General features: G+C 31.2%; 1 protein-coding gene and 1 non-coding gene across 2 annotated transcripts; both read left to right on the top strand.

Annotated features, from left to right (window-relative positions):
- Positions 1-2,771: 2,771 nt before the first annotated feature.
- Trnad-guc lies at positions 2,772-2,843 on the top strand. Its single transcript has one exon. It is a non-coding gene; the product is annotated as a tRNA-Asp (tRNA).
- A 2,112-nt stretch (positions 2,844-4,955) lies between these two features.
- LOC123667740 lies at positions 4,956-9,743 on the top strand. Its single transcript, XM_045601579.1, has 9 exons — positions 4,956-4,970; positions 5,484-5,613; positions 6,122-6,226; positions 6,346-6,481; positions 6,731-6,810; positions 7,038-7,247; positions 8,498-8,711; positions 9,199-9,284; positions 9,495-9,743. Exons 1-9 carry the CDS (start codon positions 4,956-4,958, stop codon positions 9,686-9,688), a joined length of 1,170 nt encoding a protein of 389 aa, XP_045457535.1. The 3' UTR covers positions 9,689-9,743.
- Positions 9,744-16,861: the final 7,118 nt, after the last annotated feature.

Below are 16,861 nucleotides of genomic sequence, written 5' to 3'. Positions count from 1 at the left end.
TTTTAAATCAAATATGTATTGTATTATGCTATAATTTATTTTATTTCGAAATTTTACGATATTGTACATTTTTTAATAGATATCATATCAAAAATTGACCGTTCGAGCTGGGATCGAACCTGTATCTCCGACTGACCGTGTCGGTGCTCTAGCCAATTAAGCTATGGAACGATGTACCCGTTGGATCGAAATTTTTGATATGATGATTTTTATATTTGGTTATTCGGTCACCAACCTGCCTGCCCAGCGTGGTGACTATGGGCAAAACACATGAGTTCACGTTATTTTTGGCGTAAACTTGTGGAGGCCTATGTCCAGCAGTTGACTGTATAGGCTGTAATGATGATGATGATAATGATACATGATATTGTACATTGTACGCGCCACTTAGGCGCGACGATAGATTCGTCACTATCCAATTTTAAGTAACATTCTTAAACCACAGAACGAAGAACATATAAAAATTCTTGTTGAAGCTATCATTAAAAAATAGGTTTACGGTGCTTACATTAACACTTGATTAAATATAAGTCTCCTATCTGTGGTTGATTATAACGTTGTTTGTTCACTTGTAAGCATGAGATAATGTCTGTCAAACTGCTTTTGTCGTGTTATTTGTAAAATGGGTTTCAGATATTTGTTTAATAAAATCAGAATTTGTTTAATGAAATATGTTACGTGATTATTATTTTAGATTTTCATTATTATTATTTCTTTTTTATGACGTCGCGTTGGCGCAACGGTCAGAGTACTGGTTTGTGGGTGTAGCGCTGGGGATTGCGGGTTCGATCCCCGCACATGACAAACATTTGTATTGGCCATACAGATGTTTGTATCTATATTATTTTCTTTAACCTAAAATTTCGAAGGCGTATTGACAACTTCTATTGAAGGTTTACTGTCTTAATAACGTAAAATGCCTGCTAAGTGAAATTATCTATATTGCCTCAAAAGGTTCAAAGACATAATTTTTGGACAAAAACATTTAGACCCATGACCATTTGAGGCCCATTACAATTCCAAAATCATTAAATGACAGCTCAAAGAAATAAAATGTAACACAAAACAAGATGTAAACCAATGTTTTTTATTTAATTTAAAGAAACCTTGCAACTTATAACTTCTAAATAATACAAAATATGTTGGGCCTGAGGTTAAAACATGTGATATAAATGTAAGGTAACCTAAGTCTATTCTTATGTTATGTATGTGTATTCACGTTATAAAATTCTTAGTTCATAACACACGCCAGTCATTTCATCTTAGAAATCTTCCACGAACAGTTACCTAACTACGTATAAATAGATTAACACCTTATCAATGATAAGAGAACTCTGCTTGATAAGTGATAGCAACAGCGCTGTCAAGTTAAAAAACATTTATGTAAAATGTTTTTTCAGTTACGCAAAAATTAATACTTTATAAGTAAAAATTAAAACTATTATAAAGGGGTTCGATTTTTTCTATCTGTTCATTACAATATAGACTTCAAAACATATATACGTTTGTAGCATTATTTTCAGAGTTCTACTATAGGGTCATTTGTAGAGTATATGAGAGGACCCAGTGACTAATTAGCCTTATAAAAAATACCCGCGCCGTTTGTAAAATATCCAATACTATATATATATAAGTATTCAATACTAGCAACCAGCCCCGGCTTCGCACGGTTACTATCAGTGTTATTCTACTATATTATACATCTTCCATTCTAACCTTTCTCTGGAATCACTCTATTTACTAAAGAAAACCGCATCATAATCCGTTGCGTAGTTTTAAAGATCTAAGCATACAGAAAGTGGGAAACGACTTTGTTTTATACTATGTAATGATGAGAGGATAGTTTGATAACAAACGCAATGCTCATCATCTATGGGACAGAAGAATTAAAACCTAGTTTTATTACTGTACTTTTAATAATAAAATAGTAGAATCAACAATAACAAATAATCCCTTTTGTGCTATTTATTTTTCTTTTAATTATTAATAAAAAATCAACCTAACTTCCTGTATGAAATCCAGCTAAACTATAGCCACACATTTTCGTCGTTCAACGCCGAGCCGGAGGTGAGGAAAATTTAAACAAATTTTTGGAAAAACTGACAGGTGCTTGTATTGGTGGTAAAATTATATATAAAAATACTGTGACATGTTTTTGGTAAATAATATAAAAATGACAAATTTAAAGCCATTTACGCAGTTTTATTTATTAAGTATCCTTATCGTACTATCGTTGATTTATATTTACCTTTATACAGCAAAATATTTGTAGCTTTGACAAATTCGCACTGTCATCATTATCATCAAAGAGACACATATCGATATTTGTAGGAACGTTTGTGTTATTTTTTACATACTAGCTGTTGCCCCGCCTTCGCCTACGCCTTCGCTGTAGTAACTAATTATTGTATTGCAATAAGTGAGGGTCTCTTGGTAAACCAGATTTATGGTTAGATTGTCGTGAGCTAGAACTGCCCGACTGCTCATAGCTTGCTTAAAAACTGCCTCTCCTTAAGTCTATTCTGCTCATTTTTAGATAAGTAAATAATATAATCAAGAATAACCTCAAATGTTGGAACACTTATTTGGTTAATATAATTTTAAAAAAATATATTGAAAAAAAAACCAATCAAAAGCCTAAAAATATTTTTTTTTGCTACTAAAGTTTCTAGTTCCGCTGTTGTTAAGATAGTATGTGGAGGTGTATATAATTCTTGCTAGTAAATTACATAATCTGAATTTGATTCTTAATTTCAAGTGTTTCTTCGGCATCTTCGGTAGTATAGTGGTCAGTATCCCCGCCTGTCACGCGGGAGACCGGGGTTCGATTCCCCGCCGGAGAGAAAGTTTTTTTTTGAATACCATGCTAAATTATATATTTTTTTACTTTTTTGTAATTATAGGTACTATTCTTGGGTTGAAAATATTTTGAAAACTTCTAATTTAACATATGTATATGAAATACGCGTCGCGTACGAGAAACCGACGCAGCTAGTTTTTAAGCATGACGGGATACCTAAGCTTTAGGTTTAGGTTTTCCATCACCTCCAAAGACGCATTCGTCAAAAGGTAAAAGATGACTTTTAACGTAAGGCATTGACATACCAGGAAACATCTAAACTATACCTATTCAAACACGAACAGAAATTAAAAGTTAAAAACTAGATTATTCAAGAAGACTTCAAAAGCCCTTTTGAATCATCATTTTAGAAATAAAAATTATATTCCTTTCTAATAAATTAATTACATTTAAAAGTGAAAATTCTTTTTATCTGTCTAATACATATAAAAACGTGCGATACAACACACGAGTTTAACTTTCGCATAGTTCATGGTATATCGATGTATCAACGACGATTACTTTGCTTAAAGTCATAGAGTGTTAGAACATAAGAACTGCTTTAGGATTTTCTTACAGGAAGCAGAAACTACAAAGATTTCTAGAAATATCACGGCAGAATGGAAAAAGTTCTCGTCACGATCAGCTTAATGATCAACACGGGCTAGCCACTAGGGCAGCGCTTGCCTGATGGATATTAAGTAAGTTTTCAAAAATACTAAAACTAAAATATGAAATATATCTACTTTTTTTAACTGAGGTAGGGCACAGCAGGAATTTCCTGCTCAAAATATGGAGCAGCCCGACTGTTGTAGTACCTCGTCCTTACAGAAGATCACAGCTAAATAATACTTTTTTCAAGCAGTATTGTGTTCCTGTTGGTGAGTAAGGTGACCAGAGCTCCTGGGCGGATTGGGGTTTGGGTCGGTAATGCGCTTGCGATGCTTGTGGTGTGTGCAGGTGTCTATAGGCTACGGTAATCGCTTACCATCAGGTGAGCCGTACCTACGCTGGTTTGCCGACCTAGTGACATAAAAAAAAATCTACTTGTATGCGATTCTGTTTCATTTTAAAGATACTCTTTTGAATCGAATGTTAAGGAACCTTAACTTTTTTTTTATTCGCCCATTTAATTTTCTTTGTTTTCCGCCAACAACATTACTAATAAGTACTTTAATATAACAACGTATTAATTGTTCTAAAAATTTCGATTCCGACTAAAGAATCAATTGATTTTATCTATGAGATAATTAATATTACTGATAATGTGTTTATCAGTTATGTGAAATCAGTGCAATAATTGTTTCGGTCAAAATGGCCGCTAAAAGTGTTCTTATATTTGTTTTTTTGACACTGTGCTTTGTTTATGTAAATTGTAATACTATTTTATGTCAAGTTGGATTTTGCCAGGTATATAATATATTTTTTATATATTAAATATTTTTAAGCGTCATCAACAATTTTTTTTTCATTACTTTCGTTTAATAACTAGAAAAGGTTGAATATTACAAATTTTTATATCTAAATTTTTTCAAATATTTTTTAATTTTCTATTAACATTTTACGATGTTATAATATTGGGTTTTCAAATAACGATATTATCTTAAATACCTATTTTAGTAGTAATTTTACTCATTACCAAGCATTGCGATGAAATAAATTTTTATATAAAAAATATGGCTTAGAGGTCACGATTTTACACAAAAACCTTTTTCGTACAAATAAAATTGTGTAAATAGTAGAACTTCTACGACCATCACAGCTACCCGAGGGGAAAAGATCAAGCGATAAGACTGTCTTTGTACTTACATATTTCTTTGTTAATGGTATATAACATGATTAGAAGCATTGTAAACCCAGTGAATTTAGGTAGGTACTTATTACACACATTGTTTTGGTCGGTACAAACATCAGAAGCTTTCATAGGAGACGTACAAATAAAGACGAAAAAAGTTTAGTTGTCACGTCACAGTCACGCTACTGTAAGCGGTACAAACGTAATATTGAAAATTGAATTAAGCATTATAAACTAAGAAAACTGTGAGAAGATTAATTAAACAATTTAGAAATACATTGGTTGCGTTTACAAATTAATGTTTGAAAACAAAACAAAAACATGAAGTTAGTATTGGTACTTTTATGGTTTTATCTGTATATAGGATATATTTAAGTAAAAATATATGAATAGTCTTTGATGTATATCTGCCTCTTCATCGGCCAATAGAAGCGAAAAAAATTATTTTTAGAATTTTTGCCTGACTATATTTGTCCGCGCATCACGCAAAAATGCAATTTGATGCAGTTTTCACATTTGTATTATTGTAGCTTGTATTAACGTTACGACATACATGGCTTAGCTTAAAAGTGGTGCATGTTTCATTTTTTTTAAATTTTATACGTGAAGGAAGTTGCGGGCGATGGCTAGTTTTTATAAAAAAATATTTACAGTAACGTTTAATTTTTTTCTTTCTACCTCCATTTACTCGATTCACAGATCTAATATTGGCCATAGAGCATTCAGTGATTTTTCCGATGACCACATACAATAAACAGAAAAGTAAAGCTAGTCCTACACATTTAATGACAAATTAATACATTAAAAAAATATGGCAAAAATAGAATATAATTTGTCGTAATGTTTCAGGAATTTCTTTTAGAAGAAACCTGTCCGTCAACTGCGCGAGATTGTTCAATCAATAATGCAACACATTCAGGACTGACACTACCTTCGCCTACAATATGCAATTGTTGCCCTTACTGCTTACCGTTATATAGTAAGTATTGTTTTCTGTCTAAAATCTTCTAGAAGTTTATTAAGTAGTCTTTTGTAAATCGGAATTAGTCCATTATTAATATTATTACTATTTGTCTCTATACCTAATCTATTCTTAAATTCTAAGAGTATTTTTATCAATATTTATTATATTTTTATTTAAATATTAAATATATTTGGGAGCCAAAAAGCACACAATTTACGAATTTGTAGCTAGACGTACAAAAATAACGATAACATTAGAATAAAGCGATTTCTTGTTTGAAAAACTGAGCTACATTAATTGAGGCATGAGTATGTGTGTGATTGTCCGTTTGTTATTGTGGAGTTGAACTTAAAAAAAATTACGCAAAGCTATTGCAAGACAAGTATTAAAGTAATGTGCTCAAATGTGATGTGTTTAAGTAATAATTTTGCTTACAAACGAATAAAAAAACCGATTTCAAATACATGGATCGTTAACACCGCGTAGGTAGACAAAAATTTTAAATTAATATTTCGCGTTTCAGATAAAGGTAAACCATGTAGTTTGGGTGGCGCTGGCGCCGGAGTTACAGTCGGCAGATGTGGTCATGGGCTCACGTGCGATAGAGATACACAATTGTGTGTTAGAAGTAAGAAAGTAGTTCATATTATTTGAATTTAAGGCAAAAAGTGACCTCAAATAAATCGCAATTTTGAACCTAAAATATTAACCTGATTATTCATAGGATTCTTTTATTATTATTTTCAGTGAAAACAAAATGTCACGATGCACAAGATGATTATGATAATCGCTACGAAAAAGGTGAAACAGGAATCATGGAAACTCGTCCCGAGTGTGACGAAAAAGGGAATTACGCCCCTTACGTCTGTATACCTTCACAAACGTAAGTTTTAATTTTTTTTTTCTGTACAACGAAATAAAAATAAACAAATTTATTAAACTTTTAATATTAAACTAAAGATAACTTTGTTATTATTCCGTTATACAATTTTAATTATTAACTGCTTTAGCTACTTTAACTTTGCAGGCTACAAATAACCACGTTAGGTTACAATACATGATAGCTTAATTAAAATTCAAACCAGATCCTAACCACCTAAACTGCACTAAACTTAATGACTTTTATTTTTAGATGTTTCTGTCAATCCGAAGATGGAGAAAAATTATTCGGAGAGATTCCTTATACCGGGGTATTTGTTAACATGCCATGTCGTAAGTTTTGACAATCCTTGTAAAATGTTTTCGATATTTTAATGTAATCAAGTGGATTTTTTTTAAATATCTTTTTTAGGGACTTTTATACATTTTATTATAGTGAAACCAAGCAACCATGATCACGGGACAATATAAAAAAAAACTTATTTATAATAAAAAAAAAAAAAAACATTTCAATGATTATCAAAAATACTTATCAGTAATATTTTTTATTTTTGTTTTAGAATGTTCTCGAATGGCTCACAAAATTGAGAAACTGATAGGCAAAGACGTTCCATATCCAGTATTTGGTTTGAGATGTACATCGAATGGTAATTTCAACCCTGTTCAGTGTTTAAATAATATATGCTACTGCGTGGACCCGATCACAGGGGTAAAGAGAGGCGATAAAACGATTGATTTGACGAATGAGTATGTTTCTAACCTGCCATGCTGTAAGTGTATTGCTGATTTTTTCAATTTATAACTGCAAATTATCCACAAATATTTGTTAAATATAAGTTTTATTTATTTTTTGTTCAAACTCTATTTCCAATATCATTAAACATATAGGACCTTAGCAAATATAAATAGGAAAGCAAAACTGCATTAGCGCTTATAGCGATCTCTGCTAGGCATTCTTTATTGTCAGTAATTTAGGAAAACGTGCCGAAAAGAGTGCAAAAAAACAACAATACAAGGTTATTACTTTATATTTCAAGGTTATTATTATTACAATAATCAATTGAACAGGCTATATATATATATATATATATATATATTAGTTATATTACATATATATATATATATATATATATATATATATATATATATATATATATATATATATATATATATATATATATATATATATATATATATATATATATATATATATATATATATATATATATATATATATATATATATATATATATATATATATGTAATATAACTAACGGTTCGGTAACTATATATATATATCTATATATATATATAGTAACCGAAAAATGTTCGACTTTAAAAGCAAAAAAAAGTGTAGACATAAATTTTTCATGCCTAAAGCTTACTTTACAGATTTTTAAAATAGAATAGTATGTGACGCCATTATAGTTCCTGTCGCGTACCTCTCTATAACAAGAATGGCCAGAAAATTTACCTTTAAAATAGTTTTGAAAATATTACCAATGTCAAATCAAAACATAGTGACTCATTTAAACATATAATAAAATGGTAGGAAAGTCAAAACTGTACATTGAAATTTTTTTTTTAAGAATAATTGGGGATGTGATCTACAATCAATATCGAAGCCAAAAATATAGTTTTTAGAATTTTTGTCTGTTTGTCTGTATGTATGTCCGGGATAAACTCAAAAAGTACTGCATGGATTTACTTCAAATTTGGCACGAATATTATTAAGAAGTCGGGTCAACATATAGGCTACAAATTATCACGCTATCACTTACGGGGAACGAGCAGTGAACCTTTATTTCTTCAACGCATTCTGTAACAATGTGTAATCTAACGACGCATATTTGAATGTTGTTGTTATTATGTTAATAATAACCATGTCATAAGCTAGCTTCATACTATAAATAAAGACATTCTGTAGTATATTTAGTGTCAGCATTGCACCCGTGCGAAGCCAGGGCGGGTCGCTATTACTTTATATATAATAATTGGTATCTTAAATTATAATTTCCAGATGACGCTAACCTAGATCTAAATCCACCAGACGAAGACGCTAAACCACCGTTCAATTATACGACGCCATGTTATGGAAGTATTCAAGAGAGAGAAGCTTTGTTAGAGCAAAGTCGTATAGAAGGATACAATATTGACTATTTCTCCAGTTTTGCTGGTCTCAGCTGTCTACCAGATGGAACTTTTGGTAGAATCTCAGTAAACTCTACTGGATCGTACGTAAATATTATTTACCTAATTACAGATCAAACTAATTTAAATTAAAACAATCCAGTTTATTCTATGTGTTTCTGAATATACTAGCTTCCCTTAAAGCGAACTACGTTTGTGTTGGTGATAGTTATGCATAAGATGAGCTGTTATTTTAGCAGTTAGTTTACTAATTATTGTTACAAAGGGTAAACTAAGCTTTGGCATTATCGGTCGTAGATCAGCAACAATACTACAAGAATAATAATAAAACAGAGTTTTCTTGTCGTATTTCTTAACATAGATGTTATCTCTATGGACGTCATGTTGTTGGAATTTCTTCTACAGCTAAAAGGGTAATTTGTAAATTGAATTTAGTTCCTGTCCACTCGCAGGTTCATTTGAAAGAATCTGGTTATATTCTACACTTGTCTTTTGAGTAACGTTCAAGATAAAAACTAAGTAAAAAACTTTTCATCGCGATATTAATCTAATACTTCTTTTACGTTTTAGGAGAATTTGCGTAAACGAGCATGGAGAACGATTAGGTGATTACTCAGCTGAACTAAATACGCCAGAATATACCAACATGGATTGTAGTACGTATCTTGAACATTTTTTTTTAATTTAAAATATTTTCAAATGAATCATAGAAACATGATGTATTTGTTGATATAGAAACAAAAACAAAATAGCGTATGTAAAGCGAAGGCAATAGACGAAAAAGAATGCTTGAGCATTAGAATTTATTCTTAAATTTGTCTATTAATTTCTTCTCAAAAAGCTACAATATTATTGAAATATTTCAGAATGTGCCCTAACAGCACATGTGATGAGAGATTCGAACGAACCGCCGCACTGCTGCAAAAACGGTAATTTTAGACCGATCCAGTGCCGCCTCGGTCAGTGTCGCTGTGTGGATTCAGACGGACGTCAAGTCGGGTTGGAGTCTACTGATGTTACCAGACTAGCCTGTTATACGCCAGACTGGAGGCATTGTTGACTCTCATGACAAGCTATATTTATTTATTGCTATAAATATAAAATTACCGAATAAATAAACTTGTTAAGGCCCAATCTAATTAGAAAAGAAAACAAAACTATTGTTATTGCATCTGTGTAGTTTTGGACAGTCAAAATAACAGAAGTTACTCAACAAGTCTATTGTAACCAAAATTTAAAACTTAAAAATCTACAGGATAAAAAGTATTTTTTAATGTATTGTTACTGTAATTTATTACAGCAATAAATTTAATAATAGAGAACAAAAATTTATTTCTTTCTGTTTACCTACCTCTACTTTTTAAGAACATTTAAGAAAATGTTTTTACCTTGAATGCGAAAATATAGTTATATTATGTAAATATTTATATTAAATTATGATAAATATAAAACCTAATGTTATATTGCGTAGATTACTGATAGCAAAAATTTATTGTTTTATCTTTATATATATACACGTGAAGCAAAAACGTTATACCCTTTTTTACAAAAATTGCGTGGACGGAGGAGTATCAAATTTAGCACACTTATATAAAGAAGGAGTGCAGGATACTAATATTTTTTTAATTGTGTATTAATATACATTAAACCAATAAAAAAATTAAACACACACAATAAATTAATTTATGACAATTCAAATAATATTGCAATGGAAACCCTGTAACAAGAATTGGGTGAACTTGTAAAACCATTTTTTATTAACTGCCGAGTGCTATAAACTACTAACTTTTCCTCTTACTCTCTCTTTTGGTTTTTTCCTTCAGGCACCTTAATTGTGCAGTCTTTACGGGTCTCCTAGCGTGTCTCGGAGAGCACGTTAAGCCGTCGGTCTCGGTTGTTATCATGTAAACATGATAGCGATAGTTATTCATAGTAGGGAATATATCCGTAAAACTCGCATTGAAGCGGCGTGGTGGATCAAGCTCTAATCCTTCTCTTACATGGGGAAAGAGGCCTATGCCCAGCCGTAGGATATCACAGGCTGAAGCGTAAGCGTAATGTTCACTCCTTTCGTAGCGTTTAAGTGTGTGAAATAGCTACCTCTATCGATACACAGAATACAGAACATTCGAAATCGTTTTAAATAAAATTGAGTGTCTGTTTGTAATATTAAAATAACAGCTTTTTACTAAATGCATATGAATGTATACACGGTACATATACCAAAAATAGCATTTTTTACAATTTTTTTCTGTCTGTCTGTCTGTTCCGGCTAATCTTTGAAACGCCTGAACCGATTTTGACGGGCCTTTCACTGGCAGATAGCTGATGTAGTAAAGAGTAACTTGGGCTACTTTTATTTTACTTATTTCATTACTCTGCAAACTGAAAATTAACTTTTTTGTTAAATATCACGTGGACGAAGTCGCGGGCACAGCAGTCATTTATATAATGGTTATTATTGCTACAGAGAAAAAAGATAAACAATATTTTACGTCAATTACTGAATTAATAACTTCTTTAATAGTAGTTTGAGTGAATAATTTGATTAGTTTAAAAGAAATATATTGAATATGAAATTAAATAATACATTTTTTTTAAATTTCATATTTTTATTTAGTAAAAACTAAATAAAAATAGTTGTCATATGTGTAGCGCCTGACTTCCATACAATAAAAAGAAAAACTTGTCTATGTTCCGAAAGTACTTGAGACATGAGTGACATATGTACAGGATAAGAAGAATAAACTGCGGGGGTGTGAAACTCGCCTACATTATCGTAATTCAAAAATAGTCATACAAACTAACACTATCTCTTGGACGAGGAGGTTGAGTTCGGGGTGATATATTAATGTGTCGAAAATAGATGGCAGTAGTAACTAACGAACGATGGGCCTCAGCCCATCGTTCGTTAGTCGGCCATATTTGAATTTTGAATTACTCCTCGTTTTTCTGTTTAGTAACTAATACTTAATCTGTGGTACTCTCTACCGAGAGACTCCAAGGATGGCCTTTTGGATGGTGATGGCCTATGCCCTTTGGTGGCGTTCATTAATAAGTAGATAACTAGATACAGTAGCTAAGGCTTGAGGTTTTATACACGATCAACAAAAATTCAAATAAAACATGCCACTTATACAAACTACTAGTTACGCCTCGCGATCTCATCTACATAATTTCAGATCCCGTGAGAATGTCGAGATATTAAGTAGGGGGTGTCCGGGACACTTGCCCAGGTAGGAGAGATGCTCCAGTCTGATTATATCATTTAAATATTTGCGCTATTTAGTTTGCTGAATGTCTAGCAAGATTGTGAAAAAAGATTTTTAATATTTTATCATTTTCCTGACAAATATAAAGATAAGCAATAAGTTTCTAATCATTTGGGTTACTAAATTAATATAGTTTCAGGATCGCAGTGTGATTCAATATTTCACATTTTTCTGTAATCACGTGTTAAAGTGAGGAAGGCTAAATTAGGGAGACTTGAACCATGATTGGTGCGATAAGTTTTACAGAAAGTTTATTATTATATTATATATCATAACTAGCTGAGTCAGCGACTTCGTCTGCGTGGAATTAAAAAAAATATTGTTCAGTTCAGTAATAGAAACTTCGTAAATAATGTATTATTTTAGATTAAACTCGATTACCGTGAAAAAGTTATAATTATAAATATATACTAGCTACTGTATTGTGTAGTGTTAGTACAGTACTACTAAGTAGTCATGGTAGGTAATTAAAACACGTCTGATTAGCTCGTAATGGTAATTTTTTTTTTATTAAATACATTTTTTTTACATATGCACTTAGTTACTTAATTATACTATATTATGTTTATCTTAAAAGAATACAAATTAAAACTAAAAGCTATTCCTTATACAATTTTGTTCTATTTTTATGAACAATTACAGTTTTTCCATTCATGTTTATTTTTACATTAGGACCCAAACCCAAATCTTCAATTACAACATACGGTCCTAAGTACAAAGTATCTAATTTACTAGCGGTTTCATTTTTCAATAGCAAGAAATCACCTGGCTTGTACACAATTGGATTAATTGACTTGTGGTGACATCTATTACGCGAAGTATGAACGACTACGAACTACGTTAACGAAACTAACGTATGCTACATCGCGCTATCAGAGTTTTCAAAGTAATTAAGTATAATATACAAGAACCCGACAACAACCGTCGGGGGGCGGTAGCCCGCCAGACACAACAACAATCTCTGAAATTACCTTAGAAACAAATTCTGTACCTCTATCACTAGCTATTTCTCTTGGAATTCCGTACCGTAAAATAAAAGTTTCAACAAAAATTTAAGCTACTTCTGTATATTCTATTTTTTTTGGAGGGTTCTTAATAGGAAACAAATATGGCGTACTTCCGACCACAGATAATAGAGTAATATTGTAAGTATAGTAAAGTGACACAAAGAGCAAATGAATGAACAATATTAATAAGCCATAGACGAAAGTAAAATTCATTTTATGTTCAAATATTTAACGCTAACATATTGCTAAAATTGTTTCAAAACCTAATAATATTTTGAATATTTTTTCTAAGAATTAGTAGAGGTACAGAATTACGAAAAAAATATATATATATATTAATCGAGCATCGAGCATAAAAGGCCATAAATTTATATTTCGTTTATGTAAAATGGTCGGTAAAAAAGACGTCAAAAATAAAATTTACAACAAAATAGGGCCGCCTGTGTCTAGAAAAAAAAAGTTGACCCTATTAGTATTATTGTCACATTATTTGTATTCACTATAAATACAGAGCCTTCCGCCGGCGGCTCACTCTATAACATGTAAACAAAAGGATTGATAACACTGTTGCTCACGTAGCTCTCATTGGGTAACCCTAAGTCTCATACTGAAGTCCCACAAAATTTTCCTGTGAACTACAATAAACTTTTATGCCAATGCTATGTGCTTTTATATTATATGGGATAGCGTTAAAAAAGAGATGGATACGATTCCATACATTCTTGGGCCAAAATGTAATGAAATGAAAATGGTATCAATCAATGCATTTAGGCTTAATTGATTCCTTGCTAAAAATTATCTATATTTTGGCTATCTGAGAGTGGAGTTATTAGACTTTTTGTAAAAGTGAGGTTATGTTACAATGTCTATACAAAATCCCGATCACTAAGTTCTTGTAGCATTAATGTTTGTTAAATGTAGTGAAGACTGTTTGAAAACTCTTTACCAATATTGATATACACTTGAAACCATAAATAAATATCAGGAATGGACTCAGAATGCATCGGAAAACAGTAAACATGAAACGAGTGACGGACACAGTATTACTATAAAAATATGATTTAATTAAATCGATACGAAATCGATAATCATCTTGGTTTATCAGATATTAATTGATATTTTCGATATTAATGTAACTTTAATTAAATGTTCTTTATTGTTTATAGCTTTAATTGTGCATCTAAATATCTTGAGTTAATTAACTAGTGCAAACATTTTCTTTTTGAATTCTGTAATCGATTATAGTTGGATCGATACCCAAATAATTTGATGAATACTATCTTTTTCAATTTTCTCCGCTTCTAGATTCAAAATTGAGCTGATATTTTATATTTTAAAATAAAAAAAATATGACCAATATTTTAAACAATATTATATAATATATATATATATAATATATATATAATAACTCATTACATTTTGGCCCAAAAGTCCCCATCTCCTTTTCAGAGTGAAATTGATATTCAGAAACATTCATAATATAAAATAAAACCCTTACAATAAACACTTTACTATAAAAGATTGACATTTATAAAAATTTGTCAGCATTTTTTACTCTCAACATAATAAAAAAAAAAAAAAAAAAAAAAAAAACAATATCTAAAACATAATAACAAATCGCTTTAAGGTAACATTGTTTTATAACTTATTATCAAATTATGATTCGTGAAAATTTAAAATATAAGTAAATGGAGTTTTACAAGTGTCCGTTAGCTAATATGTTGTGAAAGTGAGTGATAAATGCGGAAAAAAACGTGAAATACGATTGACAGGGGTTTGTTTACCATTTAGGACTCTTCCAAAAAAACGGAATATAGTTGTTTTGGTATTAAAAGAGTAAGCTTCGGCATATTTACTCAATTCACATTGTAGTGTCAAAATATAGCAAAAACCACTATCGTCCCTATCAATAGGACCAACTATATTCAAAAAAAGTTTTCAAATTTATAGTTGTGATAGACAATGGCTCTTTATGAATTTTTTTATATTTCTGTTTTTGACACTGAGCACATTTGCCTACATAAATCTTTACGTCATTTTCTAATGAAGGCCAGTAAGAATATTTTTTAATATTATTAAGCATTAATATGTACGATTTTATTTTTGTGTTACCCACACATTAGGAATTCTAAACATTCTTGAATATCGTATCAAAAATTGACCGCTCGACCGCTCTGGGACTGGAGCCTGCCTTTTCGACTGTAGTTGTAGTTGTAGTTGTAGTTGTAGTTGTAGTTGTAGTTGTAGTTGTAGTTGTAGTTGTAGTTGTAGTTGTAGTTGTAGTTGTAGTTGTAGTTGTAGTTGTAGTTGTAGTTGTAGTTGTAGTTGTAGTTGTAGTTGTAGTTGTAGTTGTAGTTGTAGTTGTAGTTGTAGTTGTAGTTGTAGTTGTAGTTGTAGTTGTAGTTGTAGTTGTAGTTGTAGTTGTAGTTGTAGTTGTAGTTGTAGTTGTAGTTGTAGTTGTAGTTGTAGTTGTAGTTGTAGTTGTAGTTGTAGTTGTAGTTGTAGTTGTAGTTGTAGTTGTAGTTGTAGTTGTAGTTGTAGTTGTAGTTGTAGTTGTAGTTGTAGTTGTAGTTGTAGTTGTAGTTGTAGTTGTAGTTGTAGTTGTAGTTGTAGTTGTAGTTGTAGTTGTAGTTGTAGTTGTAGTTGTAGTTGTAGTTGTAGTTGTAGTTGTAGTTGTAGTTGTAGTTGTAGTTGTAGTTGTAGTTGTAGTTGTAGTTGTAGTTGTAGTTGTAGTTGTAGTTGTTGTTGTAGTTGTAGTTGTAGTTGTAGTTGTAGTTGTAGTTGTAGTTGTAGTTGTAGTTGTAGTTGTAGTTGTAGTTGTAGTTGTAGTTGTAGTTGTAGTTGTAGTTGTAGTTGTAGTTGTAGTTGTAGTTGTAGTTGTAGTTGTAGTTGTAGTTGTAGTTGTAGTTGTAGTTGTAGTTGTAGTTGTAGTTGTAGTTGTAGTTGTAGTTGTAGTTGTAGTTGTAGTTGTAGTTGTAGTTGTAGTTGTAGTTGTAGTTGTAGTTGTAGTTGTAGTTGTAGTTGTAGTTGTAGTTGTAGTTGTAGTTGTAGTTGTAGTTGTAGTTGTAGTTGTAGTTGTAGTTGTAGTTGTAGTTGTAGTTGTAGTTGTAGTTGTAGTTGTAGTTGTAGTTGTAGTTGTAGTTGTAGTTGTAGTTGTAGTTGTAGTTGTAGTTGTAGTTGTAGTTGTAGTTGTAGTTGTAGTTGTAGTTGTAGTTGTAGTTGTAGTTGTAGTTGTAGTTGTAGTTGTAGTTGTAGTTGTAGTTGTAGTTGTAGTTGTAGTTGTAGTTGTAGTTGTAGTTGTAGTTGTAGTTGTAGTTGTAGTTGTAGTTGTAGTTGTAGTTGTAGTTGTAGTTGTAGTTGTAGTTGTAGTTGTAGTTGTAGTTGTAGTTGTAGTTGTAGTTGTAGTTGTAGTTGTAGTTGTAGTTGTAGTTGTAGTTGTAGTTGTAGTTGTAGTTGTAGTTGTAGTTGTAGTTGTAGTTGTAGTTGTAGTTGTAGTTGTAGTTGTAGTTGTAGTTGTAGTTGTAGTTGTAGTTGTAGTTGTAGTTGTAGTTGTAGTTGTAGTTGTAGTTGTAGTTGTAGTTGTAGTTGTAGTTGTAGTTGTAGTTGTAGTTGTAGTTGTAGTTGTAGTTGTAGTTGTAGTTGTAGTTGTAGTTGTAGTTGTAGTTGTAGTTGTAGTTGTAGTTGTAGTTGTAGTTGTAGTTGTAGTTGTAGTTGTAGTTGTAGTTGTAGTTGTAGTTGTAGTTGTAGTTGTAGTTGTAGTTGTAGTTGTAGTTGTAGTTGTAGTTGTAGTTGTAGTTGTAGTTGTAGTTGTAGTTGTAGTTGTAGTTGTAGTTGTAGTTGTAGTTGTAGTTGTAGTTGTAGTTGTAGTTGTAGTTGTAGTTGTAGTTGTAGTTGTAGTTGTAGTTGTAGTTGTAGTTGTAGTTGTAGTTGTAGTTGTAGTTGTAGTTGTAGTTG

The sequence above is a fragment of the Melitaea cinxia genome, chromosome 29, assembly GCF_905220565.1.
Source record: "Melitaea cinxia chromosome 29, ilMelCinx1.1, whole genome shotgun sequence".
NCBI classification, from domain to species: Eukaryota; Metazoa; Arthropoda; class Insecta; order Lepidoptera; family Nymphalidae; genus Melitaea; species Melitaea cinxia.
This window is presented reverse-complemented; position numbering and strand designations above follow the sequence as displayed.